The following is a 14,913-nucleotide window of genomic DNA, read 5'->3' on the forward strand; positions in this document are numbered from 1 at the left end:
CGCATGTGTGTGCATGTGTTTGTGTGTGTGTCTGTGTGTGCATGGGTGCGTTTGGGCATGTGTGTGAATCTGTGTTTGTGCGTGTGTCTGTTCCTGCATGGGTGCATGTGTGTTTGTGTGTGTCTTTGTGCATGGGTGCGTGTCTGTATATGTGTGTGTGTGTGTGTGTGTGGGTGGGTGTGTGTTCGACTCTCTGAAAACTCTGTGGAGATCATTACAGCGTTGGACCAGGGATCTGGTTCCACAGCCAAGGGGAATGATGGTACGCTGGAATAGTACTCAGCCGTTTACTAGAAGCAGCAGCCCTCCAGATTTCCACTTCCCTCGGTTCCCCAACACGTTAAATATCCTTACTCATCGCTTTCCGAGACTTTTGTGTTAGGATGTGGAAACGTTAGGAAGAGGTGCGGGGTGGGAGAGAGAGGACTTTGTGATGTTTCTGCAGTTACTGTGTAATCAAAATGAATTACAACAAATGACAAGTGTTTGTCCTGGTCCAAGCTCTGAAAGTCTGTAAATGTTCTGCATTGCCAAGATTGTGACTTGTACTGGGTTGAAAATTATCATCTTTTCCAAGAAGGACAGCTGAGAAGGAAAGGGATCCTTTGGCCTCTGTGCGCAACTCTCAATACACTTTGGATTCCCAGTCCTGGCTTCAGGGAGTCCTTGTAACGTCCACACACACTCCCGGCCACAGTCTGTGACTACAGCTCCAACACTATTGTCGACTTAATCTGATGCAATATAAAGTTAGCAAAGTTTGACAGAACCCAACTTTGTCTTTGAGATTGAATTAATGGTCTGAAGTGAGCAGACTATCTGCCTTTACTATTCTTCTCAATACAGTTGGTTTGGTTCTTAATGCTGGGCGTTTTTTATGGCACCCTGACCCTAACCCTCAGGCTTTATCGTGGTGGGCTTGACAGTTGATTGACACCACATATTGAAGCCATTGAACTCTCGTCGGGTCGTTCAGCTACCTCACTCACTTCTTCTTCACTAACGCCATGGACCTTATTGAGCCCTGTCCTGGATCCTGTCCATGCTGGGACTACATTCTAAATCCATCTGTAAATCCCCACTACACCCAACCAGCGAAACAGCATTCTTATAAGGAGATCCTAATCCCACTGTATATACTGACGGCCGGGGACTGGAGAGCACTCATGGTGTCGCCTGAGCCGTGGCCTAGTGTGTTTACACGGACACCCTCCTCTGCATCATGGAGAGTGCCAGCGTGCCTCGGTGCGTCTCGCAGACGCTGACACGCAGGCCTGGTTACAAGGAGTTTGATGGCAGGCATTTACAACTCTTAGAGGTTAAAACACCGCAGAGCGAGCGTTGCGTTGCCCATCCATACTCCCCGCAGGTGTTTATTGTGAATGGATGCCACGTTAAACTAGGCAACGCGACCCGTCAACACAATGAGATGATTAAATTGCCGCTTGTTTCTCAAACGGCCGATCCCTAAAGATAGCCGCGTTCGAACAACGTTATTGATGTCGGGCAAAGCCCGGAGCTGCCTTTTATTAAATAAGGAGCCAACACCTTGGGTGGACTGTGAGCAATATGCCTTCCTTGGAATGCCACCGCACCGCCTGGACCGGAGCTCGCTGTTGAGTTGAGCTCATTCAAACACGTCCGTCTTCTTAATGGCACCACAGAGACCCGAGGACATCGCGGTGCTTGGTGGGCCATTAGGGTGCGTGAGTGTTGCAGCCGTGAATCAAATCGATTCAGCGAGCACATTCTTGGATTTCCCCCCCGCCTTCTTCTGCCTCGAGGATCCCTGGATGGGTCGTTTCATATTTATATATTTCTGCAGATGCAACGGTTCGGACACACATTGTTATCTTGTCTTGCTCAAGAGAGGCTTACCAGTGAACTAAGCCTTGTTTTTATATCTCTGTTTTTCGCCTCAATTATATTTTTGTCGGGCGTAAACTGTCTGTTTACGCCCTACATTATCAGTGTGGTTAACACCTGTGTGTCTACGCCCTACATTATCAGTGTGGTTAACACCTGTGTGTCTACGCCCTACATTATCAGTGTGGTTAACACCTGTCTGTCTACGCCCTACATTATCAGTGTGGTTAACACCTGTGTGTCTACGCACTACATTATCAGTGTGGTTAACACCTGTGTGTCTACGCACTACATTATCAGTGTGGTTAACACCTGTGTGTCTACGCCCTACATTATCAGTGTGGTTAACACCTTCTGTGTGTTTACGCCCTCAATTATCACCCTGGATAACACCTCCTGTTTACGCCTAAATGATCAGTCTGGTTTACACCTCCTGTGTGTTTACGCCCTACATTATCAGTTTGGTTACGACTCCTGTCTGTTTACGCCCTACATTATCAGTTTGGTTACGACTCCTGTCTGTTTACGCCCTACATTATCAGTTTCATTAACACCTTCTGTCTCTTTCCGCCCTACATTATCAATGTCGTTAAAGCCTCTCTGTTTACGCCCTACATTGTCAGTCTGGTTAACACCTCCTGTTTACGACCTACATTGTCAGTCTGGTTAACACTTCTTGTGTGTTTATGTTTTACATTATCCACACTGTTTAAGCTGGCATTAAAGAACATACATAGAACATACATCACACAAATACATAAGAGGGACATGTATTTCAATAATTCATGCATACCCTCATCAACACATCTAAGTCCCAACGTGTTGGTCACACTTTGCAGTAGGAATAAGTGAAACTCTTCATGAATAAGTTAGATCGCACAGCTTTAACGAGGACAGCCGCATTATCTCCGTATGCAAGACATTATGTAACGTTAATTAGCGCATCTCTGTCTGCAGCACACCTGTTGAGACCCTTCAGAGCCTTGTTCTGTTATATCCTCCATTTTATCATCCGTTTGCTTTTGTAAAGATAATGAGGCACAACATATGTCCCATTAGGCTGCAACAGGCTGAAACCCTACAGTGTGATGTTTAACATCTGTGGTCCTGACACCGGCGGATTGTTTCCTGTAGGGGGTGCTCCTGAGCAAATGCTGGGACTATTTATGTTAAAGAAATATATAATTGTGTAGTTTCAAAGGTGGTTTACAGTAGTTCAAATGCTCTCTCTCACATCATCTCTCTCCAGGGATTCGGAGGAGAATGCTAATGCATGTGTTTGCCTTTCGACTAGATTAAAGACGGTTCAATTAGATGAAAGATGGTCTCATTCAATCTTTAATTGAAAACCTTTATTGATCCTCTGTTTCAGGGACAGAAAGGCCATCCGGGGGTGCCTGGGCTTCCGGCCGAACCGGTAAGTACTCTTTGTATTCACTTAACTTTAGCATGCTTGGTATTGTCACGTACTGTAGTATTCACATTCTGTTGCCATCCCCGGCAAAATCAGATGTTGCTGCTACTGGTTTATTACAATAGTCATGCCTTTTTGTATCTCAAATCATTGACCTTCGTAAATCCAATGCAAGTCAATTTATTAAAGCACCGTTCAAACATGAGGCTTTTCCGATTGCTTTACAAAGGAATAAATCACATGTAACAGCAAAAGGACAATCATTCAAAGTGTTACAAATTAATACAAATAGGGAGGAATGTTGAAAAGTATGTCACGGTAAGACAACATTTGCAGTGCAAACTTACATTTTGATTATCAGAAGCCGCAGCAGACAGGACAAAGCTACAAACTCAAAGCTACCTCCCGATGCAGGGTTGGAAACCTGGGAACAGTGAGCAGGTGCCTGAGCACCTGAGATATTATAATGAGAACCTAAAGTCCTCAAATGCGTAGAATGTACCGGGGACATCAGGTCCCCAGCTCAGATCCTGTGTGTGGAGTTGACCTGATCTCCTTGTTTTTTAAAAGACTAATGAAGTTACATGACTAACAAAGTCACGTGACTAACGCTTTCACACGACGTGGGGACGTGGCGCCCTCCATTCCACCTGCTTGTCAGCCACATGCACGTGTGGACACACACAAGGGCCCTTGTCTCTGCCTTATCGTTCAGCCCAAACATTTCATGCACGTATCCCAAGGTAGGAAGATCAAGTGTCAGACACAGAAGAAAGTAAAGGAAGGAACGAAGAAGAAGAAAAAGAAGAGATGAAGAAGAAGAAGAAGAAGAGGAAGGAGAGATGAAGAGGAAGAAGAGCGGAAGAAAAAGAAGAAGAAGAAGAGATGAAGAAGAAGAGATTAAGATGAAGAAGAAGAAGAAGAAGAAGAAGAAGAAGAAGAAGAGATGAAGAAGAAGAGATTAAGATGAAGAAGAAGAAGAAGAAGAAGAAGAAGAGAGGCCGAAGACGAGATGATGAATATGAAGAGGGGAAGAAGAAGCATAAGAGATGAAGAAGAAGAAGGCAAGGCAACTTTATTTATGAAGCACTTTTCATACACGAGGCAGACTCAAAGTGCGAAGAGGGGAAGAAGAAGAGGAAGAAGAGATGAAGAAGGAGAAGAAGAAGAAGAGTGGAGAAGAGGAGAAGATGCCTGTCCAAAGGGGAGGATGTTTGCTGATGAAAACATTATAGCTCAGCACATTGTAGCTCAGTGGCAGTGTGTGTGTGTGTGTGTGTGCGTGTGTGTGTGTGTGTGTGTGTACATGCGTGTGTGTCTGTGTGTGTTGGGGGGGAGGGTGTTTTTGGCAGGGGTACAAGTAGGCCAAAGCGTCTGGACCGTCCCAAGAGGTCCGTCTCCAGGATTCTTTCCCAACGCCAGCCCCATGTAAGATCGCCAGGAGGAATGTGCCGAAGGAGGAGAGAGGGAGGGAGGGAGGGGAGGGAGGGAACATGTCTGCTCCTTCTGTCTCCGGCTGGTACTGCGTTCCTGACCGTGGAAGAAAAACAACTGACTTCTTCTGCTTTCACTGTGTAGTACTGCGGCGTAACACCAACTGCTGCCGCTGTTGCCATAGCGACCGGGATAGTACAGTCGACACGACGCTAGCAACGGTTTGATGTTCTCTCTCCCGGCTGTCAGTCTATGGTCGGTGCTGCTGACTGGGGTGCTGATTTCAGTGGTTTCTCAAACATGTCCCCGTCGTTCGCATTCCTTTGATAATTATGTCTTAATAGTTGCTGATTTTCATAAACTCTATAAATAATAGATTATGAACAGATGGGTTCCGTTTTTTATGCATGGGACTGAGCAATCTGTCAGCGGCCTCGTTAAACTCTTCCCCCTGCGTGGAAGCCATGACTCATGGAGAACAGTACGAGTCAAATATGATAACATGAGGATCCTTAACAGTGAGCTGTTACACAACGTCTCCATGGACTAAAGCACAAGGGCTTCATTCCAAAGACCAAATCCACTACCATCCATATTCTGTCTTACTCTCTTACATTCTTGTATTCGTCCTTTCATTTCTTTCTCTCTTTCTTTCTTTTATGTTTCCTTCCCTCTTCCCACTTCCTGTTATTATTTCTCTCTTGCTGTCATTCAGTTTTTCTCTTGCTTTTCTCATAAACACTTCATCCATCTCTCAGTGCCGTCTGATCTGTTTATACACCAGAGGAAATGTTTAACACAGCTACTGTTTCCCTATTCTCTCTCTCTCTCTCTCTCTCTCTCTCTCTCTCTCTCTCTCTCTCTCTCTCTCTCTCTCTCTCTCTCTCTCTCTCTCTCTCTCTCTCTCTCTCTCTCTCCATCTCTCCTCAGGGCGAGCGGGGCGATCCTGGAAGCCCGGGGGCCAAAGGTTATCCTGGCAGGCAGGTGCAGTAAAGCTAGTGATGCTGTGCTAGTTGTTCAGGACACACACACACAAACATGCACATCAAACACACACACACGTAAAGACAGACACACACGCACGTGTGTTTGCACAATGATCCCACACAGAGGAACAAAACACAAGCACAAGCATCCACAAAGACAGCCACACACATGCGTGCGCACAGAGGCAAACACACACGCATGCATGCAGCCGCAAACACATTAAAAGACAAGACAAAGTGTCTACCCTTGCAGAGCAAGACTCGAGGCCTGCTAGCGGAAGTAGGTGTGATGGAGACCCAGCGGGAATAACATCTTAAAGGTTATTGGAAGTGAAGGAAGACCAACACACTAACAATCAGGCTGCCGTAGCTCAAAGGCAAGGATGAAAGGAACAATAGCAAACCACCTGCTGGCCGTCTCGCAGCAGCTCCCGGTCTAGCCGGGGAGCACCAGGGCACAGGGTTTACCCCCGCTCTCTGGACGGGGGGGGAGGTAATAACTGTGTGACTAACGCCAGCAGCCCCCGGGTACGTTTGCGCTCCCCTGGTCCTCTGCTAAGGCAAAGGGCACGCCGCTCAGCCCCGCCGCCGGGAATACCATTTGGAAAGTTACAAAATAAGAAACCCAGAACAAATAAACAAGCGGCAGGGGTTGTACCGAGTTCGTGTATCCCTGCATCTCCCTAAGTCCGTGTTGGTTTAGCTCGAAGGAAAGGAAAATGCCGGATGGATAAAAATTGAAGGAGATTTAAAGACAGCTTGGGACGAGGGCCACGGTTCTCCTGACCTGCTGACCCTTTCCTGCTGCTGGGGGCCAACCCCGGCACGGCATGACCCGTCTCTGACCCTGGGGATGCGCTGCGGAGGCGTGCGGTGGCGTGCGGTGGCGTGCGGTGGCATGCGTTGGAGGAGATGCAGCCGGCCCCCCACCGCCTGCGTGACGGGTCTCACTAGGCCCTGCGGCGCGGGCAGGGTCATGACCTGTTGTTTTCGTCTTGACCTTTAATGCGGCCGTGCTCCCTTTGTGTTGACGCGGCTCGTACGATAAACACACCGAGGGTTTGGACTGATGAGAGTACGCCAGCGAGACCGTTCATCTTTTGACCTTACTCCAACAGATTTACGTTCACATTTAGGGGATTTTATCGACGCTTTTATCCAAAGCGACTTGCAACCATTCATACACATATTCACACGCAGACGGCGGTGTCAGCCATGCAAGGCGACAGCCAGCCCGTCAGGAGCAGTCAGGGCGAGGTGTCCTGCTCATGGACACCTTGCCGCTCAGCTGGCAGGAGCCGGGGGTCAAACTATCAACCTTCCGGTGACCGGCCAACCCGCGCTACCTCCTGAGCTACTGTTGAACCAGATCCTCGTCTTCCTAGCATTCAAACGGTGACGTGGTGCCCTTCTGTGTCCCGCAGGGTTTACCCGGACCGATTGGGAAGATGGGGCCTAAAGGAACCAGGGTAAGTACCGGTTAAGTCTAACACATCGTTATCTGACAGAGGGTTGATCGTATAGGCACTGTGTTTGATCCAGGAGGATATAGAATGAGCGAAGGATGTGTTTGGAGTGATTTGGTATGCCGGACTGTTTTGCACGCAATTACGAATATCTATGACCCAAGTTATTGTCAGCATAATATTCACACTAGCCTCCATGGGCTTTACTCTAAAAGCAACACAGGAGAGACATGTGCTACTGTACTTATAGCCTGCAGATGAACTGACACATTTGTCAATGGGCTCAGAGACATATGGTAAACGAATGACCGCACCAGAGCAGGCATATAAAACAGGGGCAATGTCGTAAACGCCACCGCTCCGGCCAGTTAACTCTCTAATGACAATGACAGATGACTGGTTGAGGTTTCCTGAAGCCCTGTGTGTTGAACTAGCCTTGAGGTCAAGGCTTTGGTAAAATCGTCCACTTGCCGCTGTAACCGCTAACTCGGCTGTCAAATGGCAGCGCATTCTGCTGCTGCTCAAAGAGATGAAACGCCACGCAATGGACAGATTCTCTTTGACTTGTGTTACGGCTGGGTGAGCAGAAGGGGAAATAGGACTCAAAAGCACAACTCAAAAAGGGATAATTTACTAGCGGATAGGTTGGTACACGGAAAATCAGTTTTAGATCAGGCAAACAATCCGGCAGGGAGAAGGCAATATGTAGTCTGGAGTAAATGGGCAGGAATCAGAAAACTGGGAACCAAAAATATCACTCGGAAAATGCTGGGACGCTTGATACAAAGAACAAAGACGAACTGGCTCAGTGGAAGGGAAACATGCCGACTAAATCAAACAGGGGGGGATTGTTAATGAGGGACAGGTGGAAACAATTCAGGTGATTGAGGCCAATCAAAGAGAAATATGGACAGGGAGGGAAATAATCAAAGAAGGGGGCGAGATGTGACAAATTGTACCGCCTTGTAATGCCATCCTCCATAATCCAGGCTGTTCCGTTAGCCTCCCCCTCTCTCCCTCCTCACCCTTCCACGGAGCAGGACCGCCGAAGACACTCCGAGGTCTCCAGACATCCCTGACGTGGGGGTATGTGCCCTTGGACTACATCGTGGAAGCCAGCACCATGCAGTCCATGGGCATATACACTTACCTCAAGGCTTGGGTCGCCATTACCATCTCTCTGGTGTTAACATCTCTGTCATTGCAATCGGTGCATCATACCCTCTGTCTCTCATTATCATCCGTCTGTCATTACCACCTATATGTCATAACCATCTGTCCGTCATCATCTCTCTGTCAGTACCATCTGTCTTTCTTTACCATCAGTCTTTTATTACTATCTGTCGGACTTCATCTGTCTGTCATTGTCATCTGTCAATTATTACCATCTGTCGATCATTACTATCTTTCTGTCATTACCATCTGTTTGTCATTTCCATCCATCTGTCATTCCCATCTGTCAATCATTATCATCTGTCTGTCATTACCATCCATCTGTCATTACCGTCCGTCTGTCATTACATCTAAAGATCATTACCATCTGTCTGTCATTACCATCTGTCCGTTATTACCATCTGTCCGTCATTACCATCTGTCTGTCATTACCATCTGTCTGTCATTACCATCTGTCTATCATTACCATCTGTCTGTCATTACCATCGGTCTGTCATTACTACCTGTCGGACATCATCTGTCTGTCATTATCATCTGTTTGTCATTACCATCTGTTTGTCATTACGTCTCTCTATCATTATCATCTGTCTGTCAGTACCATCTGACTGTCATTACCATCTGTCTGTCATTGCTATCTGTCGGACATCTTCTGTCTGTCATTATCATCTGTCTGTCGTTACTATCTATCTGTCATTACGTCTGTCTGTCATTACCATCTGTCTGTCATTACCATCTGTCGGACATCTTCTGTCTGTCATTATCATCTGTCTGTCATTACTACCTGTCAGACCTCATCTGTCTGTCATTACCATCTGTCTATCATTACCATCTGTCTGTCATTACCATCTGTTACATGTCACTACCATCTGTTACCATAACCTGGGTACACTGATGAAAAAACGATAAAATGAACTTTGTGTGAGTGTGTATAAAGACAGACAGACAAACAGACAGACCACAGTGCTCACAACTCTAACCCCCCGCCCCTCTGACCTCTGCCCCCTGTGCTGCGCCCCTCCTCCAGGGTCACATAGGGCTCCCCGGGCTCTTCGGGCTTCCCGGACCCGACGGGGAGAGGGTGAGTATCAGTTCCCGGGCGGCCCCCGCAGGCAGCACGGCCAACACCCCCATGAACGAGGAATAGAAGCCCTGCCACTCATGTGGCGTGGGGGCCACATGAGTGGCAGTTTGGGCGCGGGGGTTCCGCTGGCAGTGCTTACATAGGATCTACCTACACACCCACACACACACACACACACATTGATGAATACGCACACGAATACGCGCCATTCCCCGCCCCCAGGGTGCACTCACTCCTACCGGGATGAATAAGGATAACACATTGGAAGGAAAGCAATGGCTGACATTAATTAACCCCGTCAAACCCCACAGCCAACGATCCTAGCTCCAGATGTGTCTCTGACTGACACACACACACGTATTGCTTGAAATGCATCGAGTAAAGCAATGGAATAGAGAGCAGTTTCAGGTTTTGTACACAAGTTGCAGATGCCACCGTTGTAATACTTCCTTCTCCTTCTCGTTTCCTTCAGGGGAGTCCTGGCGGTCCTGGGAAGAAGGGCAAGATGGGTAGGCCGGTAAAGTTTTCTCTCAACATACTTTTTAGAATCCCTTTCTTGTCAGTTTGGCTAGTTTCCCCGGGATGCATTATGCCGCAGAGCTCCCAGGGAACCGGTCGGGCTGTCACGGTCCAGTCGCGTTGATTTAATTATATTCAGCTTTATTTATGTAGCCCTTAATCACAGGTGCAGTCTCAAAGGGCTTAGCAGGCCGTGTGTTGTTAGAGTCTGTTCTGTTTTACATTTACATTTAGATTTATATTGAGGGCATTTAGCCAATGCTTTTATCCAAAAGAGATTTACAATAAGTACATTTGTCTGAAGAAAGAGAAACAACAATATGTCGCTGTCGTAACAGTGAGTGTCTGTACCATCCAGCTGAATACATTCAGGATTAACACTGGTGACACCCAGAGCCCTTAAAAAGGTAGTGTTAATTAACCAGCATGGTTGAGAAAACCCTGAGACATTAAGACCAATAATAAGAGTTGATAATTACTGCCGTCTCGCTCAAGATGGGCCCTCCATAACTTTGTTGAAGTGTTAATCCACCTTCCTAGAGTAGGGATTTGGCAGAGGGATGATAGGAACATGCACGGTAGGCCTAGTGGAAGCCATGGTCCTTGATGTTGTTTAATAAAGTGATAATAATGCCCAGTGCTTGTGGATTTGGCGGTGCTGAGCTTCTAACCCACAGACCACGGAAATCTGTGTTCATGGGCGCCTGGAAGTCAAACGCTGGCATCTCCAACATTACATGGAAAATAACGACTGTGTTCTTAGCCTCTTCTGTATCATTATCTTGTTTTGCACTTTTATTTTGATCTGGATTTTGGTGCATCGTTCATAGGAAGGAAAACACTGTTCTTTATTTTGTAACAGTGTTGTTGTCTGCTAATCGATGCAAGACGAGCATAGCTATTTATAAGTCGGTGTCCTGTCCTGACTACTGTACAATGCTGACACAGTACCAATATCTGTAGGCCCGAGGCGGCCAGCCTGCGTATCAGCGCCAGACGTTCCCCAAACTGTTTTGTATCGAACGTTTGCAGTGTGTTACCAAACAAGTCCGTTAACGGCTGCTTGATTGTGTTAGGGGTACTAACACAGAGAACGGTTCTTCCCCAAGCAACCTTTCTTTACATTATATCACCCTACTCCTCGCCAACATTTTTTTCTGTGATTAGATATTAACATTTTCACATTTAGGGCAGTTGGCAGACGCTTTTATCCGAAGCGATTTACATTTGTCAGAAGAAAGAGAAACAATTTATCGCTGTCGGTACTGTATGGATGCTCAAGTGTTGAAGCACTAACAATTGTAGGGTTATAGATATGAATGCGTCTTCTCAATGCTTCAAAAGCCAGTCTGTAAAGAGCATGTTCAACAGTTGGCTGCGTAGCGGAGAGCATTCTTCCCAGTTCCCCTGGGAATCAGAGGGACGATAAGAAATGAGCTGCTGGGTTCTGAATCCCCTCAGAAGAGCGCTCAGTCTCTATCTCGTGCGGAGCATATCACCGAAGACGTCTCCTTCTCCTTCTGTACGGATCATAGGCCACATCCTGGAGAACACGTGTATAATTATGATAATAACGTTTGTCTAATTAGCTCATTGTTGCAGAGAAAAGAGACGAAACATGCATATTTGAGCACGCACACACATGTGTTTCGGATCAAAACCGAATCGGTGAAATAAATCTTTGGAAATAACTTTTCCACATTTCCCTTGGATGCGATCACGTTGCAGCAATTAGTTCTGACGACTTGACCCACATGGCCCGGTTTGTCAACCCCGGAGCGAGACAGGCCCGCGCCTCTGATGCCTGGCCTGAAGGCCGCTTTCCCTTTTACCTCCGTGGAAACGAGAATAGAGCGATGGGATAAAAATATCGTCGATATTGAATAAACTTTGCGTGAACGTGCATAAACACAGAGAGATATGTGTAATATAATAGAGTGTGTCAAACAATGGAGCACATTATGTAATACACTTTTCCACTGTCCAAAGTGGGGGGATGTGGACGTTGGCGTGGAGACAAGCATGCGTCTAGCGTATGGACACACCACGTCATTCCTCTGAAATCATGAACACAGCACAACCAGGAGGGAGAACAATAATAACCCACGGCGTCAGCACTTCTTCAGCCAGCTTCTCTTCTCATCTGGCCGTTCAGACAGTTAGACAGTGAGACATTAGGCAGTTCTGGGGAAAGCTCCCTGCCAGGCACGTGCACCAGCCCAGCACGTGCACGCTGCCAAGCATGTGCACACATTGCCAGAACGTCCCGATGCCAAGCACGTGCATACATTGCCAGCACGTGCACGCTGCTAAGCACGCGCACACATTGCCAGCCATGCACACTGCTAAACATGCGCACACATTGCCAGCACGTGCACACTGCTAAGCACGTGCATACATTGCCTGCACGTGCACTCTGGCAAGCACGTGCACACATTGCCAGCACGTGCGTACTGCACACACAAACCGTCACTCGGAAAGACACAGTCATTGAGCTTCTTGCCGTTATCCCGGAGATTGAACGACTTGTGCTGCAGAATATAAAGTTCCTCTCCCAGAAGTGTGTCTTCCAGCGAGGATAACCAGCCATGCTTTCAGATTCTGCTGACAGCGAGACCAAATGTTTAACAGAAGCGTGCTTTGGGAGGGGATTCAGGCTCCATTCGGCTATTATTGATTCGTATTTATTAACATATTTGTGAGTAGGGCTTCAGCCAATCGAATCATGTAGTCTGGTGGAATACAAAATAAACACAGCTAATAATATCTGAACTTTTATGTTTAAACCAAAAATATGATCTATTTTGCCTGCAAGGTCTCCCTCCAGCTTTCTCAAAAAGACGGCAACAACTTTGGAGCGAGCGATGGACACCTTAAACCAAAGCGTTAGTCCTGGCGCATCCCCGGGTGACCGCTTGGGTCTGGCTGGCTGAGCGGCCAGCCGTATCACTCTGAGCCCAGCTCAGGATCGATGAGAGAGTCCTGAGTAAATCCAACCTGCCTGTCCCGTAGAGAAAAAGTCCTATTGACAAGTGTTCCTTCCACGGTTCAGTTGAACGTGTTTTATTGCTCGTAACTATCGAGCGATCATCACATTAACATCTCCCCTCCCGTGTGTTTTATAGGCTGATGCTAATGCCCTGACAAAGTTCACCTGTGATAATGTCAACACCGCTGTGTGTGTGTTTGTGTGCGTGTGTGTGTGTGCGTGCGTGTGTGTGTGTGTGTATGTATGTTTGTGTGTATCCAGGGTTTTTCCGGAGACCCGGGAGAGAGGGGGCCGCCCGGTCCTGATGGGAACCCGGTGAGTGAGACATGATGGACACAAACACCTCTTCACTGCTCGACAGCTTCTACAGCTAGAACCATTCACACCACCCGCCTCAATCTCCTCCACTCATAGATAGAAACAACCTCCATCACCTCCACTCATAGATAGAATCCACCTCCACCACCTCCACTCATAGATAGAATCCACCTCCACCACCTCCACTCATAGATAGAATCCACCTCCACCACCTCCACTCATAGATAGAATCCACCTCCACCACCTCCACTCATAGATAGAATCCACCTCCACCACCTCCACTCATAGATAGAATCCACCTCCACCACCTCCACTCATAGATAGAATCCACCTCCACCACCTCCACTCATAGATAGAATCCTCCTCCACCACCTCCACTCATAGATAGAATCCACCTCCACCACCTCCACTCATAGATAGAATCCACCTCCATCACCTCCACTCATAGATAGAATCCACCTCCACCACCTCCACTCATAGATAGAATCCACCTCCACCACCTTCACTCATAGATAGAATCCACCTCCACCACCTCCACTCATAGATAGAATCCGCCTCCATCACCGCAACTCATTGATTTAATCCACTAATTGTAAATGTCAAGATGCCAGTTTTGACCTCACGGTTTCCGTAAACCTATTGAATAACAGCTCATCCACCCTATCTCTGTACGATCATGGCTGACCACTTGCGTTGGTGGTCGTGCACACAAATCTAGGATTTACACATGGCCTATGGACCTACTGAGCATATCCTTTTAATAGTTGATTTATTGTTCGCATAAATGTTGCATCTTACTCTTACAAGCTCCTTGTTCTATGAGACCTTATGACGATCTTCCTGCAGAGCGAGTGGAGACGGAACACGACAGCTCTGTTGGCAGTAACGCCATCGCTATCCGTTACAGTAGTTATCGTGATGCTACCTCCCTCCTCCCTCTGTGTCTAACACTTCATGGAAAATAACGACCGTGTTCTTAGCCTCTTCTGTATCATTATCTTGTTTTGCGCTTTTATTTTGATCTGGATTTTAGTGCCTCGTTCATAGGAAGGGAAACACTGTCCTTTATTTTTAGACAGTGTTGCCGTCTAAAAATACTCGTTGATGCAAGACGAGCAGAGCTATTCATGCTCAGTCGCCAGTAACGCCATCGCTAAACATTGGTAACCCTTCCTTTTACAGCTATGAATAATAACTAAGAAAAAGTAATTTATTGGAAAGTACGATGCTAATCTCTAGATAGTACATCATTAAACTTGGGCTGTTACCAACATACACCTTGGATAACTACAATTGTAACTTGAATTTATAGGTGTTTCTAAGAATTGGTTGCCTAATCTCCTAAGAAGTACACAATATCAGAGTTATTACCAACCTAAAACAGTTACAACTACACGCTACTTAGTTGAGTTGATGGGTAATAGTGGAGGTTTTACTTAGTAGTTCAGCTGTATTCCTCTGTATTTACCTTCTTATTACCAGTGATAATTACACAGTAATACACTAAAATGTACCGGATAATCCCTCTGTATTTACCTTCTTATTACCAGTGGTAATTACCCAGTAATACACTATGATTTACCATGTATTTACCGGGTAAATATCTAGTAATAAGGGGACTGTAAAAGGAAGGGTTACCCAAACATTATAGAGGTCACCGTGCCACT

The 14,913-nt window shown here is 46.7% G+C and overlaps 1 protein-coding gene across 2 annotated transcripts in view; it reads left to right on the plus strand.

Annotated features, from left to right (window-relative positions):
• col27a1b (collagen, type XXVII, alpha 1b) overlaps positions 1-14,913 on the plus strand; it is a 66,773-nt gene that overhangs the window by 21,686 nt on the left and 30,174 nt on the right. For both annotated transcript variants that reach the window (XM_030371281.1, XM_030371280.1), the window contains exons 8-13: positions 3,239-3,283; positions 5,645-5,698; positions 7,125-7,169; positions 9,364-9,417; positions 9,893-9,937; positions 13,190-13,243. In XM_030371281.1, the coding sequence (XP_030227141.1) occupies positions 3,239-3,283; positions 5,645-5,698; positions 7,125-7,169; positions 9,364-9,417; positions 9,893-9,937; positions 13,190-13,243 (297 nt within the window). The remainder of the gene's footprint in view (positions 1-3,238; positions 3,284-5,644; positions 5,699-7,124; positions 7,170-9,363; positions 9,418-9,892; positions 9,938-13,189; positions 13,244-14,913) is intronic.

The sequence above is a fragment of the Gadus morhua genome, chromosome 11, assembly GCF_902167405.1.
Source record: "Gadus morhua chromosome 11, gadMor3.0, whole genome shotgun sequence".
Classification (NCBI taxonomy): domain Eukaryota; kingdom Metazoa; phylum Chordata; class Actinopteri; order Gadiformes; family Gadidae; genus Gadus; species Gadus morhua.